This window comes from Delphinus delphis, chromosome 5 (genome assembly GCF_949987515.2).
Source record: "Delphinus delphis chromosome 5, mDelDel1.2, whole genome shotgun sequence".
Classification (NCBI taxonomy): Eukaryota; Metazoa; Chordata; class Mammalia; order Artiodactyla; family Delphinidae; genus Delphinus; species Delphinus delphis.
This window is the reverse complement of record NC_082687.1, coordinates 76,156,725-76,174,833: the sequence shown is the minus strand read 5'-3', so window position 1 is coordinate 76,174,833 and position 18,109 is coordinate 76,156,725. Positions and strand designations below refer to the sequence as shown.

Here is an 18,109-nt window from a genome sequence, read left to right as displayed (position 1 = left end):
ATACTACCCAAAGCAATCTACAGATGCAGTGCAATCCCTATCAAATTACCAATGGCATTTTTTACAGAACTAGAACAAAAAAATCTTAAAATTTGTATGGAGACAAAAAAGACCTCGAATAGCCAAAGCAGTCTTGAGGGAAAAAAACGGACCTGGAGGAATCAGACTCCCTGACTTCAGACTATACTACAAAGCTACAGTAATCAAGACAATATGGTACTGGCACAAAAACAGAAATATAGATCAGTGGAACAGGATAGAAAGCCCAGAGATAAACCCACACACCTATGGTCAACTAATCTATGACAAAGGAGGCAAGGATATACAATGGAGAAAAGACAGTCTCTTCAATAAGTGGTGCTGGGAAAACTGGACAGCTACATGTAAAAGAATGACATTAGAACACTCCCTAATGCCATACACAAAAATAAACTCAAAATGGATTAGAGACCTAAATGTAAGACTGGGCACTATAAAACTCTTAGAGAAAAACATAGGAAGAACACTCTATGACATAAATCACAGCAAAACCTTTCTTGATTCACCTCCTAGAGTAATGGAAATAAGACCTAATGAAACTTAAAAGCTTTTGCAAAGCAAAGGAAACTACAAACAGGACGAAAAGACAACCCTCAGAATGGGAGAAAATATTTGCAAACGAATCAAAGGACAAAGGGTTAATCTCCAAAATATATAAACAGCTTAAGCAGCTCACTATTAAAAAAACAAACAACCCAATCCAAAAATGGGCAGAAGACTTAAATAGACATTTCTCCAAAGAAGACATACAGATGGCCAAGAAGCACATGAAAACCTGCTCAACATCACTAATCATTAGAGAAATGCAAATCAAAACTACCATGAGGGATCACCTCACACTAGTCAGAATGGGCATCATCAGAAAATCTACAAACAACAAATGCTGGAGAGCGTGTGGAGAAAAGGGAACCCTCTTACACTCTTGGTGGGAATGTACATTGATACAGCCACTATGGAGAACAGTATGGAGGTTCCTTAAAAAACTGAAAATAGAATTACTATATGACCCAACAATCCCACTAGTGGGCATATACCCTGAGAAAACCATAAGTCAAAAGGAGTCATGTACCACAATGTTCATTGCAGCTCTATTTACAATAGCCAGGAAATGGAAGCAACTTAAGTGTCCATCGACAGATGAATGAATAAAGAAGATGTGGCACATATATACAATGGAATATTACTCAGCCATAAAACGAAATGAAAATGAGTTATTTGTAGTGAGGTAGATGGACCTAGAGACTGTCATACAGAGTGAAGTAAGTCAGAAAGAGAAAAACAAATACCGTATGCTAACACACATATACAGAATGTAAAAAAGAAAAAAAAAAGGTTCTGAAGAACCTAGGGGTAGGACAGGAATAAACACGCAGATGTAGAGAATGGACTTGAGGACACGGGGAGGGGGAAGGGTAAGCTGGGATGAAGTGAGAGTGGCATGGACTTACATATACTACCAAATGTAAAATAGATAGCTAGTGGGAAGCAGCTGCATAGCACAGGGAGATCAGCTTGGTGCTTTGTGACCACCTAGAGGGGTGAGATAGGGAGGGTGGGAGGGAGACGCAAGAGGGAGGGGATATGGGGATATATGTATATATATAGCTGATTCTCTTTGTTATAAAGCAGAAACTAACATACCATTGTAAAGCAGTTATATTCCAATAAAGATATTAAAAAAATAGGTAACTAATAAGAACCTGCTGTATAAAAAAATAAATTAAATTAAATTCAAAAATACAAAAAAAAAGAATTAGGTGAATCACTCATGTGGTAGAAATTAACTGTTTAAATAGAAATTATAACATTTCATCAAATTTATTACCACATATACATGGGAACCTGGGGCCTGAAAGGACATACCCATTTTTATCTACATCCTAAATTCAGAATCATGTTTATATCCATATTGATGCAAAATAAAGTCATTGCTGGAGCTTCCAAAAGCAGCAACATTTTTTCTGAAAGCAGCAGAGGAATATTTTTATATTTGTGTGTGATTTATTTCTTTTGCTTTGTCCATCAGTTTAATATTTATGGATGCTCTTAGATTAGCCCAAAAAAGTCTATGTTTGCTCTTCTCCTTGGGCCATTCCAAATAAGTTCTCTGGGCCATGAGAGCTTTGAGCTTGTGATAGCTGCTAGGAACAGAATACTGTGGAATGGGATCCAGCAAGATCAGGATTAAGTTATTAGATCCTTCACTGAAGAGATTGTGGTGGGCAAAGTAGAGTTCATAATGGCACCACTCACTCTGGACAAAGTTGGGAGACAAAACAAAGATGCACTTGTAACTTTTCTCAATGCAGTTTATGATATTTTCCACGATGCTCTTGCCGGGAACAAAGTTTCTCTCATGGAGACAAATTCTTATATCTTCTTTTTCTAGGTTTGGTATTAACTCATTCTTCACCCAGGCAGAATCATGCCCACTATATGAAATAAAAGCATGGAACTGGACAGTTCTTTGGAGTTCTTCTAAGGGTACATTCCTAGCCCTGCGCCGGGTCTGGGTCCACTGACACACCATCCTGAGATACCAGGGCAGATCCAAGTAGATACAGAGGGCAGTCACGGTAACAGCCAATACCAGCCCAGGGACCCCAATGGTGACAATCAGCAGAGCTGTGTTGCAGGATAATGGAGATACATGGAAGTCCTTTAGTGGGGTTCCCTTATAGCTTTCTGGATAATCACACTTATAAGAATCAGGCCAACCCTCTACCACTTCACCTGATACTTGGCCTACACTTTGGATAAAGTCTCTTAACTCACATGTACATTGGAATGGATTGTTCCCTGCTTTTAGGGACCTAATCTTCTGGCAGCTCTGGAAGAAATCAGCTGATGGGTTGGAGACTGAATTATAGTCAATGATCAGTATGGAAAGGCTGCTAAAGGTACCACATCCAGGAAGGTGGGCTAAAGAATTGGAAGCAACATTGAGTTCTTGCAAAGTTTCTAGACTGGTGACATCTTTAGGGATGCTCCTTATTCTGTTATTGTGGAGATCAAGAACCTTGACCCTGGGAGGTAAACATCTGAAAACAGAGTCAGTAAGTATATTTGACGACATATTTAAACTTAATAAACTTCTGGTCCAAGGGCAATTTCCTTCACTTTCATCATACTTTAGGGAATTCTGGCTAACATCCAATTGTTGTAGAGACTTCATCTCCTTGGTCATATGAACTATATTTGCAAGTTCTTTTAACTGATTCATTTGTAAACTGAGTGTCTTCAAATTAGCTAAGTTTGCACAGTTTTTAAAAACCATGTCTGTTAAGAGATTGTTGGAAAAATTCAAATACAGAAGTGGGCTAATTTGGGATGGGCAGACCATGTGGACCATGTGTGCAGCAGACACTGTGAGATGCTGGATGTTCATATTTGAAAGGGTTTTATAGATATAATCTTGTGGAAGACTGAACACTTCATTGACAACTTGGTGTATAGACAAGGCCTTCAGTGAAGTACCAGAATAATCAAAATCTCTGAAGTCAACGCGACCTTGTAGTTTCACATTTGAAATTGAGAAATAGTTGATGTTTGTATGCCAAACCAACTGGAGGATCATAAAGAAGGAATTCCAAGTTGTTTCAATGTTGTTTAAAGTAAGATTTGATAACCTTGAATTCTTTTGAAGTTTTGACAGAACATTTTGGAAAGAAGAACACCCATTATCATCTAGCACACATTTGATATTAGACAGTTCCAGACTTACGGCGGTGCTGACTGACACATCCAAAATAAAATGGAATTCATTTCTTGTGGGGAAAACAATGTGCAGACTCTGGGTGTTAAGGTCTCGAAGGCTCTCAGGGTCTTCTTTTTCCCCGTATGTGTCTCCTAAGACCAGTAAAACCTTACTGATGTGCAAATAAGCAATCGGCAGCATGCTGGATTTTTGTAACTGTGTGGCACTCAACCCCAGAAATTCTAGTTGAGACATGTTGCCAAGCTCTTGGCATATGGGCAGAGCATCAAATGCATTAAATGAGAGGTCTAAGTGCTTGAGGTTCAGAGTAGGGTGGCAAGAAATCTTCTCCAGCTTGTTGTGGGACAAATCCAAGTATTCCAGTTCCTGGTTAAATCTGAAAACACTCATGTCAAGATACTGGATTCTATTATGAGAAATTATCAAAATCTTCAGCTTTGATAGTGATATGATGTCAGAAGTCCAAAGTTCAGAAATGTAGTTTTGTGATATATCTAAGATTGTTGTGTTCAGGGACAGGTCTTTGGGAACATGGGTAAGACCTGTTTTTGATCTGTCAACTAAAAATTCACTTTCATCAGATAACTGGGTTCTGATCTCAAGTATTAATATGAAGATGATGGCAAAATGGAAGATGCTCGAATTCGTTTTAGTCATTTTGTAACAGTAGACAATCCTAAGAGTAGTTGCTATTCTTCAGAGCATCTTGATACAGATACAGATCCTAGGGGGAAAAAAATCAACATTAACTGACTGTATTAAATTAGGCATGGCTGACATTAAACATTTTTTACTAGAGACTCATTAAATGAAGGCTACATTATTTGGAGTCACACAACCTGAAACCAGGAAAATGTACATATCTATAAACAATTATATTATCTCTAATCAAATAACTTTTAATATGGATATGTAATGGGTTGAATGGTGACCCTCCCCCCAAAAAAGATATGTCTGCCTCCTAACCATGTCCTAATCTCCTAACTGAATATTATCTAATTTAGAAAAAGGGTATTTGTAGAGATAATTAAGTTAAGAATCTTGAGAAGATCATCCTGGATTATCTAGGTGGTCTCTAAATCCAGTGACAATTATCCTCATAAGAGAAAGAGGGAGCGTTATTTACAATAGCCAAGATACGGAAGCAACCTAAGCGTTCATCAATAGACAAAAGATAAAGATGTGGTATACGTATACAATGGAATATTACCCAGCCGCTAAAAAAAAAAAAAAAAAAAAAAATGAAACCTTGCCATTTGCAACAACATGGATAGATCTAGAAGGTATTATGCTAAGTGGAATAAGTCAGACAGAGAAAGACAAAAACCACATGATCTCACTTATATGTGGAATCTAAAAAACAAAACGAACAAAATGAAAACAGATTCACAGATACAGAGAATAAATATGTGCCAGTGGGGAGGGGGATGGAGGGTGGGAACAATAGGTGAAGGGGATTAAGAGGTACAAACCACCAGTTATATAATAAATAAGTTATGGGGATGTAATATACAGCATAAGGAATATGGTCAATAATATTGCAATAACTCTGTATGGGGACAGATGGTTACTAGACATATCATGGTGATCATTCCATAATGTATTCAAATGTCAAATCATTAGGCAGTACATCAACTACATTTCAGTTAAAAATAATAATTAGAATTTTTTAAGCATAAAAAATTATAAACAAGAGAAAGGCAGAGGAATATTTGACAGAGACAACAAAGACATGGAGAAGAAGGCCATATGAAAATATGAAGATGGCCATATGAAGGCAGAGAGTGGAATGATACACCCACAAGGCAAGGAATGCCAATAGCCAGAGGGCCACCAGAAGCCGGAGAGGCTCTGGAGAGAGTGCAGTCCTGCTGACGCCTTGAATTTAGACTTCTGGCCTCCACATCTATGAGAGAACAAGCTTCCGTTGTTTTAAGCCACCAAGTTTATGGTAACTGGTTACAACAGCCACAGGAAACTAATACAGAGGGGTTTACACATTCAAGGCGAGTCCTCTGACCCCAACCTCCCCAAGATCCTTTAGAGCTCACGCTAGGATTCACAGCTGGTGTACTTTCTATATTTGATACGTACCTCCCCATGGCTTTTTTGAGAGTTCCATCCCTGTGTGGTTGAATTAGGATTCTTTTTGCATTACCTTTTGTTACCTACACACAGTTTGGTGCCTAACTTTGGTCTTATTCAAAAGACAAGGATGTCCACTCTCGCCACTCTTATTCAACATAGTTTTGGAAGTCCTAGCCATGGCAATCAGAGAAGAAAAATAAATAAAAGGAATACAAACTGGAAAAGAAGAAGTAAAACTGTCACTGTTTGCAGATGACATGATACTATACATAGAGAATCCTAAAGATGCCACCAGAAAACTACTAGAGCTAATCAATGAATTTGGTAGAAGTTGCAAGACACAAAATTAATGCACAGAAATATCTTGCATTCCTATATACTAACAACGAAAGATCAAAAAGAGAAATTAAGGAAACAATCCCATTCACCATTGCAACCAAAAGTGGCGGGGGGAGGGGTGGTAGTGGTGGGATGAATTGGGAGATTGCGATTGACATATATACACTAATATGTATAAAATAGATAACTAATAAGAACCTGCTGTATAAAAAATAAAATAAAATTCAAAAGTTCCATAAATAAAAGAGTTCTCCTGCCAATGTAGGGGACACAGGTACGAGCCCTTGTCCGGGAAGATCCCACATGCCAAGAAGCAACTAAGCCCGTGCACCACAACTACTGAGCCCTCGTGCCACAACTACTGAAGCCCACACACCTAGAGCCCGTGCTCCACATCAAGAGAAGCCACCGCAATGAGAAGCCCACGCACTGCAACAAAGAGTAGCCCCCGCTTGCCGCAACTAGAGAAAGCCCATGCGCAGCAACGAAGACCCAACGCAGTGAAAAATAAATAAAATTAAATTAATTAAAAAAAAAAAGTAAGGGTGGTATTTTTATGTCATTGTTTGTATTTGGCTGAAAGACCCAGACATGACCCAAGTCTTCCTCTCTAGCTTCCTGAAAGAGCTACTCATACAAGGAGAAATATTTCAATGAGAATAAAAATAATACTCAATTACTGCCTGGGCCAGTGCCTACTATCTCAGAACAGAACCATCCTGTATAAGCTATATTGAAGTAAAAGTGGTTTGGGCTTATGGCTCGAGTGGGTTTCCCTACTTATTCCTAAACCTGAATCCAAATCTGGGGATCTTTTAACTTTCTGGCCAAACTCCAGAGTTCAAGGAAGTAGTGGTCAGCACCATCAGGTATGGTGCACAGCGTGTGACTGGAGAGACAAAGGGCAGAGACAGGATCCCACACACAGACGTGAGTGCTTAGCACACAGTGAACCCATCACAAGCAAGATGAAAGCGGTCTTTGTTTGCTTAACAACGGCAACCATCACAGCAAATTTAAATTTATAAAACTGAGACAAGCTGGGACCTGGGACCCTTTGTGGCAGTGCTGCAGTGCTTGTATCTGGACAAATGACTCCTCAAGCAACAAAAAAAACCCAAAACAACTATAAGGGACTAAAAATAACTGCGTGCATGTGCAGTTGGGGCAAATTCTGGACAAAAGACACAAAAAGACCAAAAAAGCCCAGCTGCCGCTTCTAAAGAGCCTGGAGCAAAAACATGGTGTCGGGAGCAAAAGCAGGGTACTGCGCATGCCCACTGCACACAACACCACAAAGGGGCGGGCAAACCACCAAGCCACACCTCCAGCGACCCCCCTGGATACACCCCTAACCTCACTCCAAATAAGGAACCAGCTTGCCACCCCCCTCCACCTCGGGCCAGCAAGCAAGGGAAACTGTTACTTGTTCTTGCTCCCCTCTGCTGTGGCAGGGGCCCCAATAAAGCCTTGCCTGAGTTTCCTGTCTGGCCTCTAGTCAATTTCTATTTATTGGGGAAGTCCAAGAACCCTGGTCAGTATCAAAACTGCCTGTCTTCAAGCATTTAATGAAAGCATGGCTTCAGTTTTCTATCTAGCTTAATTAGTTGACTCAAATATCTTCTATTTGCTCAACCTCCATGTTGCCCTTTCATTTATAGTCATTATCTGAAGCACTCAATTTATGAAACCATCATATTACACCTGAGATGAATGGCCAGCTCTTTTTACATTCCTTTCTGTTTATGCCTGACTGTCCCATCCCTTTAACGGGAAGAGATTTGTTAACTAAGTTAGGGGCCACTCTTTCTCCAGGGGCAAGGGAACCACCCTCATCACCAAACGGTTCTAACAAAAAGCAAAAAGGAACAGATAAATTCTGAAGCTAAAATAGAAGCCTTAGTAGACCCTGGAATGTGCAATATCGAGGTTCCGGGCTTGGCCAAAGATATCCAGCCAGTGATTAAGTAAAAAGGGTTATACAGTGTCTAAATATAAGGTACAAATTTCTTAAACCTAAGGAAGATCTTCAAAAATGTTTGGAAGTAGATTAACAAAATAGGAGGCCACTGGTCTGACTAAACTGACCATAGCTGATATTCAGACCCTGATAGGAATTTTGGAAGAGGCCTTCTCCCCTAAGCTAAATGAGGAAAAGTAAAACTTTCCAACATAGGTGAATGGGTATGTCAGTCCTTCAATATCATTGAGGTAACCACCCAATTCTTTGAAAAGGAAAACAAAACTTCCTTGTTTTATAAATGTAGTCTTTACAGGACCAGAGGTGTGGTTCCAAAAATAATCCAAAACTCACCAATCCTTTTGCCACTCCCAAAGCCTTGAAAGTATTAAACAAAGGGGAAACAAAATCATCCTAGGAGGAACTTGCCTGTACCTTTGAGATGCAAATGTCCTATCTGGTCTTTTCAGGAACCCTAATTTCTGACATCTTTTTAAATGGAAATTTTAAAAAAGAGGGTAAAGTAATTTAGAACTTGACTTGTCAAGGATAAATAGAAATCTTAAGTGCCTTTTCTGTAAACACTAGTAAAATGGGTTTGTTCATCTGCTAGAAACCCAGTTTGAATCCAGCCCCTTGTAACTGATGGCTTTTATGTTATACCTGACTGAGGGCTGAAATTTTGAAATGGGTACTATAAGGCCTCTGTGTTTGTTTGTGTGTTCATATGTATCTACGTGTGTTGTAGGTGTATGATATTGCAAAAAAATGAATTTGTAAAAGAGCTCTACTTAATAGGCTTAAAAAAAATTAAGTGCTTATATAAATACTCAGAAATAGAAAATAATCTGGCCAGAGTGAATTTCAGGTTCATGTTATCTGGATAATATTCACTACTAAACTGATATCTGGTATTGAAGGTGGCTTAAGCTTGTTGGTTTGATTAATATAGACATGTAAGAGTCATCAATGTTAAGTATAATACTTCTGTTGTAACTAGGTTTTTTTTTTAAGCTTTTTTTCCCATACATACATTTATTTATTTATTTATTTATTTATTTATGGCTGCATTGGGTCTTCGTTGCTGCACACGGGCTTTTTCTAGTTGCGGCGAGCGGAGGCTACTCTTCCTTGCGGTGTGTGGGCTTCTCATTGTGGTGGCTTCTCTGGTTGTGGAGCATGGGCTCTAGGTGCACAGGCTTCAGTAGTTGTGGCATGCGGGCTCAGGAGTTGTGGCTTGTGGGCTCTAGAGCGCAGGCTCAGTAGTTGTGGTGCACGGGCTTAGTTGCTCTGTGGCATGTGGAGTCTTCCCGGACCTGGGCTCGAACCCATGTCCCCTGCATTGGCAGGCGGATTCTTAACCACTGTGCCACCAGAGAAGGTCATCTAATTGGCTTTTGATCAGGCCACTATTAAAGGTGGCTGAAAGTGGGAAGAGGGAGGGGTCAAGATCAAAGTTTTGCTAAAACTCATTCATAGAGAAGATCACTCATGGGCTTTTACCAAATGGAGGCTAATCATGTCTTTTCCGACAAACTGGATTTCAGAGAAAATCTGGTGCTCAAAGTTTTTTCCATGGATATTTCAAACTTTCTTCAAAAAGTGATTTTTGAAATCTCCATGTGAAAAACACGCTAGCTAACAATCTCTTTTCTCCGATAAGGTCTAAGACATTTCCTGTGGGTTCGTTGCTGTTGTCGGCATGCTCAAGGAATCCAACCTCATAACTCCACTCTGGTCTTTTAAAACAACAGTAACAAAACAACAAATGGGCAAATAAAGCTAAGAAATGCTAGCTAGCTGTCTTCCTCTGAACTTGTGCTCAGCCTGGTGCTGCATGATGTCCTATACAAGCTGGATGCAATTCTTGCTGGAATCAGCTTTTCTCCCACAGCAAGCAAAGTCAACTTCCCTAAGAACCCTGAGATTCTTTTTGACTTGTACTATTCTGTCTCTCTCTGTTTCCTCCTAGCCCCTCACAATTTGTTTAAGCGGGAGGCATGTCTATAAATCTATTTTTGTGACTGAAAGAATGAACGTCCTCCCCCCTTCCACTCTCACTTACCATTACTTCCCCCAGGTCCATAAATGGAGATAAGGGGGCTCTTTGATTAACAATTCAGTTCCTGGCTCCCAAAAGGCATTTGATTTTGTGAACCAAATCTAGAAACTAATGCCCAGGACAGGGAAGTCAGCAGGGCAGAAAGAAAGCACTTTAGCACTCACAAGCTCATCCCCACTCTGAGTTGCCCACCCGCCTCTTTTTTTTTCTCCCTATTATCCAATAGGTCAGCAGTCCCCAACCTTTTTGGCACCAGGGACTGGTTTCGTGGAAGACAATTTTTCCACAGAAGTGGGTGGGTGGGGGATGGTTCAGGCAGTAATGCCAGCGATGGGGAGCGGCAGGTGAAGCTTCACTCACTTGCCCGCCACTCACCTCCTGCTATGCGGCCCGGTCCCTAAGAGGCTGCGGACCGGTAGCAGTCCACAGCCCGGGAGTTGGGGACCCCTGTAATAGGTAAACAGGGGCCAAACATACTTGTAATTATGTACACCCAGGCATTGATATATCCACCTCTCCTAAGGAAAAACTTTAATTCTCAAAGAACATGCTTTCTTTTAACTTTTTAAAATATTTTACTTAACCCAGTATATCCAAAATATCATTTTAACATGCCATCAATATAAAACATTATTAATAAGATATCATCTATAATATTCTTCATTCTAAGTCTTCAAAATCCAGTGTGTGTTCTACATTCACAGCCCATCTCATCTGGGCTCCCCACATTTCAGGTGTTCCATGGGCACACGTGGCTAGTGGCTCTACCACATTGGATGGCCTGAGCCTAGATGGAGTTATCACAGCCATGCAAATAAGTACAAGCCTAAGTCCAGTCAATAGCAGCTCAAAGAGCTAACTCAAAACAGAGGTTCCATATCTTAGAGCCTAGGCACCTCTTTACTTCTCTCAATAGCAGTTTCTGCCCACTCTTGATTCCATACCCAGGTGTTTCTTTTTGGATCCAGGGCAATGTAAATGTTCTGCCAATTAGATGGGACCTGTATGTGTTGTTTGTTTTTTTAAAACAAAAGTTTTATTGAGATGTAATTCATATACCATAAAAAATGTCACCCATTTAAAGTGTACAATTCAGTGACTTCAGATCAATTCACAGAACTGTGCGACCATTACCGCAAGCAATTTAGAACATTTTCATCACCCTGAAAAGAACCACACCCCTTAGCTGTCATCCTCCAATGCCCCATTTGCCTCAGACCTAGACAATCACTACAGATTGTACTAATCTCTATAGATTTGCCTATTCTGGATATTTCATATAAATGGAATCATATTAGAAGTGGTTCTTTGTGTGGTTTTTTTTCTTTCACTTAGACTAGTGTTTTCAAGATCCATCCATGTTGAACCATGTGTCAGGATTTCATTTCTTTGTTGCTAAATAACTTTCCATTGTATGGATATACCACATTTTATTTATCCATTCATCAGCTGATGGATATTTGGGTTGTTTACACTTATGGCTCTTATGAATGTATAAACATTCACGTACAAGTTTTTGGTAGACATACTCTCTCTTGGGTGGATACTTAGATACTTAGGCATGGACTTGCTGCATCGTATGGTAACTGTGTTTAGCCTTTTGAGGAGTTCCAGGCTAGCTGCACCATTTTACCTTTCCACCAACAGTGTATAAATGCTCCAATTTCTCCATATCCTTGCTAACACTTGTTATCATCTGACTTTTATTATAGCCTTCTTACTGGGAATGAAGCAGTATCTCATTATGGTTTTAATTTGCATTTCCTTGATACCTAATGATGTTGAGCATCTTTTCATGTGTAGATTAGCCATTTATATATCTTCTTTGCAAATTTGCTGAACTTGTGTATTAGTTCTAATGGCTTTTTAGTGGATTCCTAAGTATTTTCTGCAATTAAAATCATGTCATCTGCAAAATGTCATCTTCTTCCTTTCCAAGATGGATACCTTTTATAACATGTTCTTGCCTAACTGCCCTGGCTAGCATTCCCAGTACAATGTGGAATGGAAGTGGTGTGAGCAGACATCCTCGTCTGGCTCCAAATGTTAGGGAAGAGCTTTGAGAACCATTAAGTATGATGTTAGCTGTGAGTTTTCCATCTATGCTTTTTATCAGGTTGTGGAAGTTCCCATCCGTTTCTAGTTTGTGAGTGTTTTTTTTTCCGGAAGAGGCAGAAGTATTGTTTCTTAATCAACAAGGAAGAAAACAAATGCTCTGACCACAGTGTCCTAGTTCGGGAGATGCCTCTCCCAGTGGAGTTAGTACAGTTGACCCTTGAACAAAGCAGGTGTTAAGGGTGCCTAATATGATTATAACTTTACAGTTGGCCCTTTGTAGCTGTGGTTCCGCATCCTTGAATTCAACCAACCGCAAATAGTGTAGTACAGTAGTACATATTTATTGAAAAACTATCTGTGTGTAAGTGGACCAGTGCAGTTCAAACTCATCTTGTTCAAGGGTCAGCTGTGTTCCATTCCTTCCTTCCCTCCCTATTTTCCTGACAGAAAGTATAATTCCTCCAACCTGACCCCAGAGTTCAAACTGTGCCCCATGAAGCTGGCTGGGAATGAAAGATGACATCACTAGGACATTTAGCATTTAATTAATTCTCCCTTAACTACTTAAAATTTTCCAGCAATTTTCTTTTAAGTTGCCACCTGAGTAAATCTTAGGCTAAGGCCAACCTGTCTCCAGCTACTGACCTGAGGGGAGGGTTCCTCTTTTAGCTTCACGAAATGTTAACCAGCAACTTCGTACACAATCTTGGTCCAAGTTTTTTACTGTTGGCTTAGGATAAATTCCTGGAAGGAGTAAATAAATGTTTTGGATGGGTTTTCATGTTTATTGATAATTTCTATCACTTCTGTGAATTACTTGTTCACGTCATTGCCTATATCAGGGTTATGATTTTACTATTTAATTATACATTCTCTTTTATGTTACTGACACTAACCCTCCATCAAACTTTCTGCAAACATCTTCCCTCATTGTTTATCTTTTTATCCCATGATCTTTTGAACCAATAAGTACATAACGTTTTATATAAACAGGTAAGTTGACTTTCTCTTTGCTACTACTATCAGTTAGTTGTGTGCTGGTGAACCAGGTTACAAAACAAAAATAAAAAGCCTGATTTTTTAGCACTTGCCAATATCTATGGTGTAAGTATTTCCAGTATAGCTGATTTCTAGTTACCAACTGACCTGCCTGCAAAATTTCTGAATATTTAACCACTGGTTCTCACAAGTGTGTACAAACCAGCTCCAGCAGACTACTGCTATATATTGCTTTTAGGTTTAGAGAGTTATTCTTCATAACAAGGTCAGATAGATATATGTGTATATGATCTCCTCAAACATAATTTTTCAGTTAATTTGATTTTTTTATTATCCAAGTAATAAATGTTTACTGAAGAAAACAGGAAATATGAATAAATAAAAACAAAATTTCAAATCAATAATAACTTACCATATAGAGATACACCAATATCACTTTTGGAGCAACCATGTAGACTTTTTTTTTTTTTTTTTTTTTGCGGTACGCGGGCCTCTCACTGCTGTGGACTCTCTGGTTGCGGAGCACAGGCTCCGGACGCGCAGACTCACGGGCCCAGCCACTCCGCGGCACGTGGGATTTTCCCGGACCGGGGCACGAACCCGCGTCCCCTGCATCGGCAGGCGGACTCTCAACCACTGCGCCACCAGGGAAGCCCCAGACATTATAATATATATGTAAACATGCTTTAGGCTCTTGATACCTGTTGCCAAATTGCTATTCACATATCCGCCCCCTCAGATGGCACTGGACCAAGTATTCTGTTTTGTAATCTGCTTTTCTTTTTTTAAATTAATTAATTAATTTGTTATTTTTGGCTGTGTTGGGTCTTCGTTTCTGCGCGAGGGCTTTCTCTAATTGCGGCGAGCAGGGGCCACTCTTTACCGCGGTGCTCACTGTTGCGGCCTCTCTTGTTGTGGAGCACAAGCTCCAGACACGCAGGCTCAGTAGTTATGGCTCACGGGCATAGCTGCTCGGCGGCATGTGGGATCCTCCCAGACCAGGGCTCGAACCCGTGTCCCCTGTATTGGCAGGCAGATTCTCAACCACTGTGCCACCAGGGAAGCCCTAATCTGCTTTTCTTAATCCATAATGCGTCATAAATGTCTGTTTATATCAGTAAATATCCACCTACAGCTTTGTTATTATTGGCTGAATAATATTCCATTTTATTTACAATGTATTTTTAAAATATTTTAATTAACAATGTATTCAAGCAATCTTTTTAAGTTGTCTCCAAACTTCACATTATTATCATAAACAACTCTGCAATAAGCATCATGTTCACCCATTTTCTTAGGATGTGTATGAGCAATTATTTCCTTAGGATACATTCCATGAAGTGAACTCTTTGAAACAACTGACATAAATCCATACCATTTTTCTCTGCCTATTGCTATGAATATGCCTTTTTGATTTTTTATATGTCTTTTTTAAATGATTTAATCCAAATTTAGAATAGATTTTTAGGTTGTTCATCTGCCATATAATTCAATAGCCTACTGACAATTTTGGTTTCCCTTCTGTTGGTTCTACTGATTATGGTATAGGGTGTTGACTGGAACTTTTCCTATGACTTGGGTCCAAAACCAAGGACTAGGAAGTGTTACTTACCCCATATTCTAAGGAGAGCTCCCAACAATTCGGGCCAAGCACTTCCTAAAGCAGTTAAACCAGACAGTGCAATCCCCACCATCACCCCATCCTCACATTTCCCAGGTACATATACATAAAGAGGCAGCAGTGAGAGAGTCAGCAGCATTGAGATACCAGTGTTTATGATGTAAGGCTACACCCTATGATATGGGGAAAGGAGACCTTTAGATGGAATTGGAGATTGAAAATGTTAAGCTAGAGTGCACTGTTAATACCTCAAAAGGGCTGAAGATGTCTGAAATCTGCTCACAAAAGTTACTTCATATTTAGACTTGACTCTGTTGAGATTCCTTACTCCGTGCTTCCAATGCAGGAGGCGTGGGTTCGATCCCTGGTCTGGGAACTAAGATCCCACATGCCATGTGGCCAAACAAACAAACAAAAAACAGAAAGTCCCTGTGGCTTTAGAAATCCCTTTAAGTCTCTTTATCTGCCTGTAATTTATTCTAATTCTCTTCCGATCAAACCAATCTCCAGAAATCTAGACAGAAAGTGACTTCCTCCTTTCCCAGTGCTGTGTTCTGTGTTCTCATTAAGACTCACTCTCTCCTCCATTTATATCCCAGTCATCCAGTCACTGTCTCTTAGCCATGCTTTCACACCCCTCCATCCCATCTTCTCTGCCAATCTCTCCCTTTTTTGGACTTCAGAACTGTGAGAAATACATTTCTGTGGTTTAAGCTACCCAGCCTGTGGTATATTGTCAGGGCAGCCTTAGCAGACCCCTACACCACTCTTCTCGATAATGGTCATGAGGCAGGTAACCCTGCTCCCCACTCCTCAATCCCCGTCCTCACTCACCACCATGACAGCAGGTCATGACAAGGAGCTTGACTTTTGTTCTTACTGCAAGGGGAGGTCATTAGAACGTTTTAAGCAGGGGAGTGGCTTAAAATAATTTATACTTTAAAAATAATTACTCTGATTGCTGTTTGGAGAATGTATGAGGCAAGAGTAAAAGCAGGGAGGCCAGTGAGTTTACTGCAGTCATACAGGTGAGAGATATTGGTGGGACAGCAGATGCTCTGCTCCAGGTTACAGAGTGGAACATGCACACTCTGTCCCTGATGGCCTGCAGACTCACCTGGGGGTGGCAGTAGAAAAAAAGGGAGGGAAGAATATCACAAAAGCTGCGTGGGTCCATGAGACACTTCTGTATCCTTGAAATAAACACGCCCTTTCCCAAGTTGGTATCTGCTACTTGCAACTGGAAGAATTCAAAAGAGGAAACAGAGGATTCCTGGAGATAGAACATCTTTATCTAAAAAACAAACTGATCTCTTATGATAGAGCTTTCATATGTCTGAAATGTGTATGGTTTCATACGTGGCAAAAATACAGGTTTTGTTTAATTCTATTTGAAAATGCCAAAATTCTATATTTTCATATAAAATATATTCTATATTTTCTAAATACTGTCAACAGTATTTTGTGGGAAACATATTGGAACCATTTAAAAATATTTGATCATTTAGAAGGTGTGACATAGTATGTTGTTTGCTTTTTTTATGATTTATTTTTTTATTTTTGGCTGTGTTGGGTCTTTGTTGCTGCGCACGGGCTTTCTCTAGTTGCGGCGAGCGGGGTCTACTCTTCCTTGTGGTGAGCAGGCTTCTCACTGCGGTGGCTTCTCCTGTTGCAGAGCACGGGCTCTAGATGTGCAGGCTTCAGTAGCTGTGGCATGCAGGCTCAGTAGTTGTGGCTCGCGGGCTCTAGAGCGCAAGCTCAGTAGTTATGGTGCACGGGCTTAGTTGCTCCACAGAATGTGAGATTTTCCCAGACCAGCAATCAAACCTGTGTTCCCTGCATTTGCAGGCGGATTCTTAACCACTGCGCCACCAGGGAAGTCCCAGTTGTTGTTTGCTGTTTTGGTTTTGTTTGTTGGCTTGGGGATTTTTTAGTTTAGGGAACAAGTCCAACAGGGGCTAGAGAAAATTTACCATTTGGGAAAGGGCCTGTGGAAGAAAGTAAGTGCTCTCCTGAAGAGAAGGAAGGGCTAATGCAGAGAGAAGATGACTCTACTACAATTTCATTAAGGCTAGTTTCTTTATAACTATTAATTATGAAACTAGTTTATTGAATGAGCTAAGTCCAGAAGGAAAGGGCTTTATTTTTCTCTCTAACCATAGCTTTACAAGCAAGTTTTGTTGAATCTCTCCCTCTATAAGGATCTATTCAGGATCTATCCTGAATCCTGAATCCCACAGATTTTAGTGACAAGTCTCATTTTAGTAATTGCACCTCTATTTCAGGCATTGAAATGTCCAGGCCAGTCCAGTTTAACATCAGTCTCACACCTAATTTAAAATTCTGCTTGGCCCTGGCTCGGGCCTTTCTTGCAGTGAAGCGGGGAAGGAGTGTGGTCAATATCATCACTCTTCCTCCATCTTCTCTGCCTTCTCTATATTCTGGATGTTCCCAGGCCCCTGCAAGTGAAGAGAGTATTAGAGAAAAAGGAGCAAGTCTCCCTGCAATTAACAACTGGATAAGGCAGGCAGGCCATCACGCCTCTGCCTCTGATTATGGCGGAGTCCAAATGTTGGCTCTTTCACAGGATGCATCTGTGGGTCATTCAGAGGCCTTGGGGGGATCCCACATTGCACAGCTCTTTGATGCAAGTGGCACATTCTCTGGCTGACCTCTTGCAGCACCCCCCTGACTCCCCAAGTCATACGCCTCTTCTCCCTAACCCCTTGCCTCTTAGCAGTATTGTCCCTTTGCCCAACAGGCTGCCCTATTAGCTAAGGTCATATCATGACACCTCAAGCCCAGATACCCTTCCCATGGTCATTATGGCCCACAGGAAATCCACAACACTTCTGCCATGCCAAATAATGGAAGGGTAGGTTGCAATCACTGCTTCCTTTCTTTCCTCATTCTGCTATTTCGGGCTGCCCAAGCCACCCTCTTACCTCCTGAATTCTCTAGGTGAGAAGCACTCATGCATTCATTCAACAAATATTTATCAAGCACCTATATTTGTAAAGCATTGTTTGCCAATAGGTGACACTCATCCAGCTCTTCCAAGAGCTGTCACTCCATACTCTGTCTGCCTCACTGGACCTGTGCATTCCTGTTACTCTGCAAGCTTTCAGGCTGGGAGTAGGATGTAAGGTTACTGTTCTCCTAAGCTTACAGCCCATCTCGTTTGCCTTTGGAAGAAATCCAAAGCAATTTCCCCATAAGTCTAGA

The 18,109-nt window shown here is 40.5% G+C and overlaps 1 protein-coding gene across 3 annotated transcripts in view; it reads right to left on the bottom strand.

The window, feature by feature from the left end:
* Positions 1 to 1,888: 1,888 nt before the first annotated feature.
* TLR1 (toll like receptor 1) overlaps positions 1,889 to 18,109 on the bottom strand; it is a 43,429-nt gene continuing 27,208 nt past the window's right edge. For 2 of the 3 annotated variants that reach the window (XM_060012698.1, XM_060012699.1), the window contains exon 2: positions 1,889 to 4,481. In XM_060012698.1, coding sequence (XP_059868681.1) covers positions 2,024 to 4,414 — 2,391 coding nt within the window. In that variant the 5' untranslated portion in view covers positions 4,415 to 4,481 and the 3' untranslated portion in view covers positions 1,889 to 2,023. Of the gene's footprint in view, positions 4,482 to 12,909; positions 13,009 to 18,109 lie in introns of all 3 variants that reach the window. The other variant, XM_060012697.1, reaches the window with a different exon arrangement.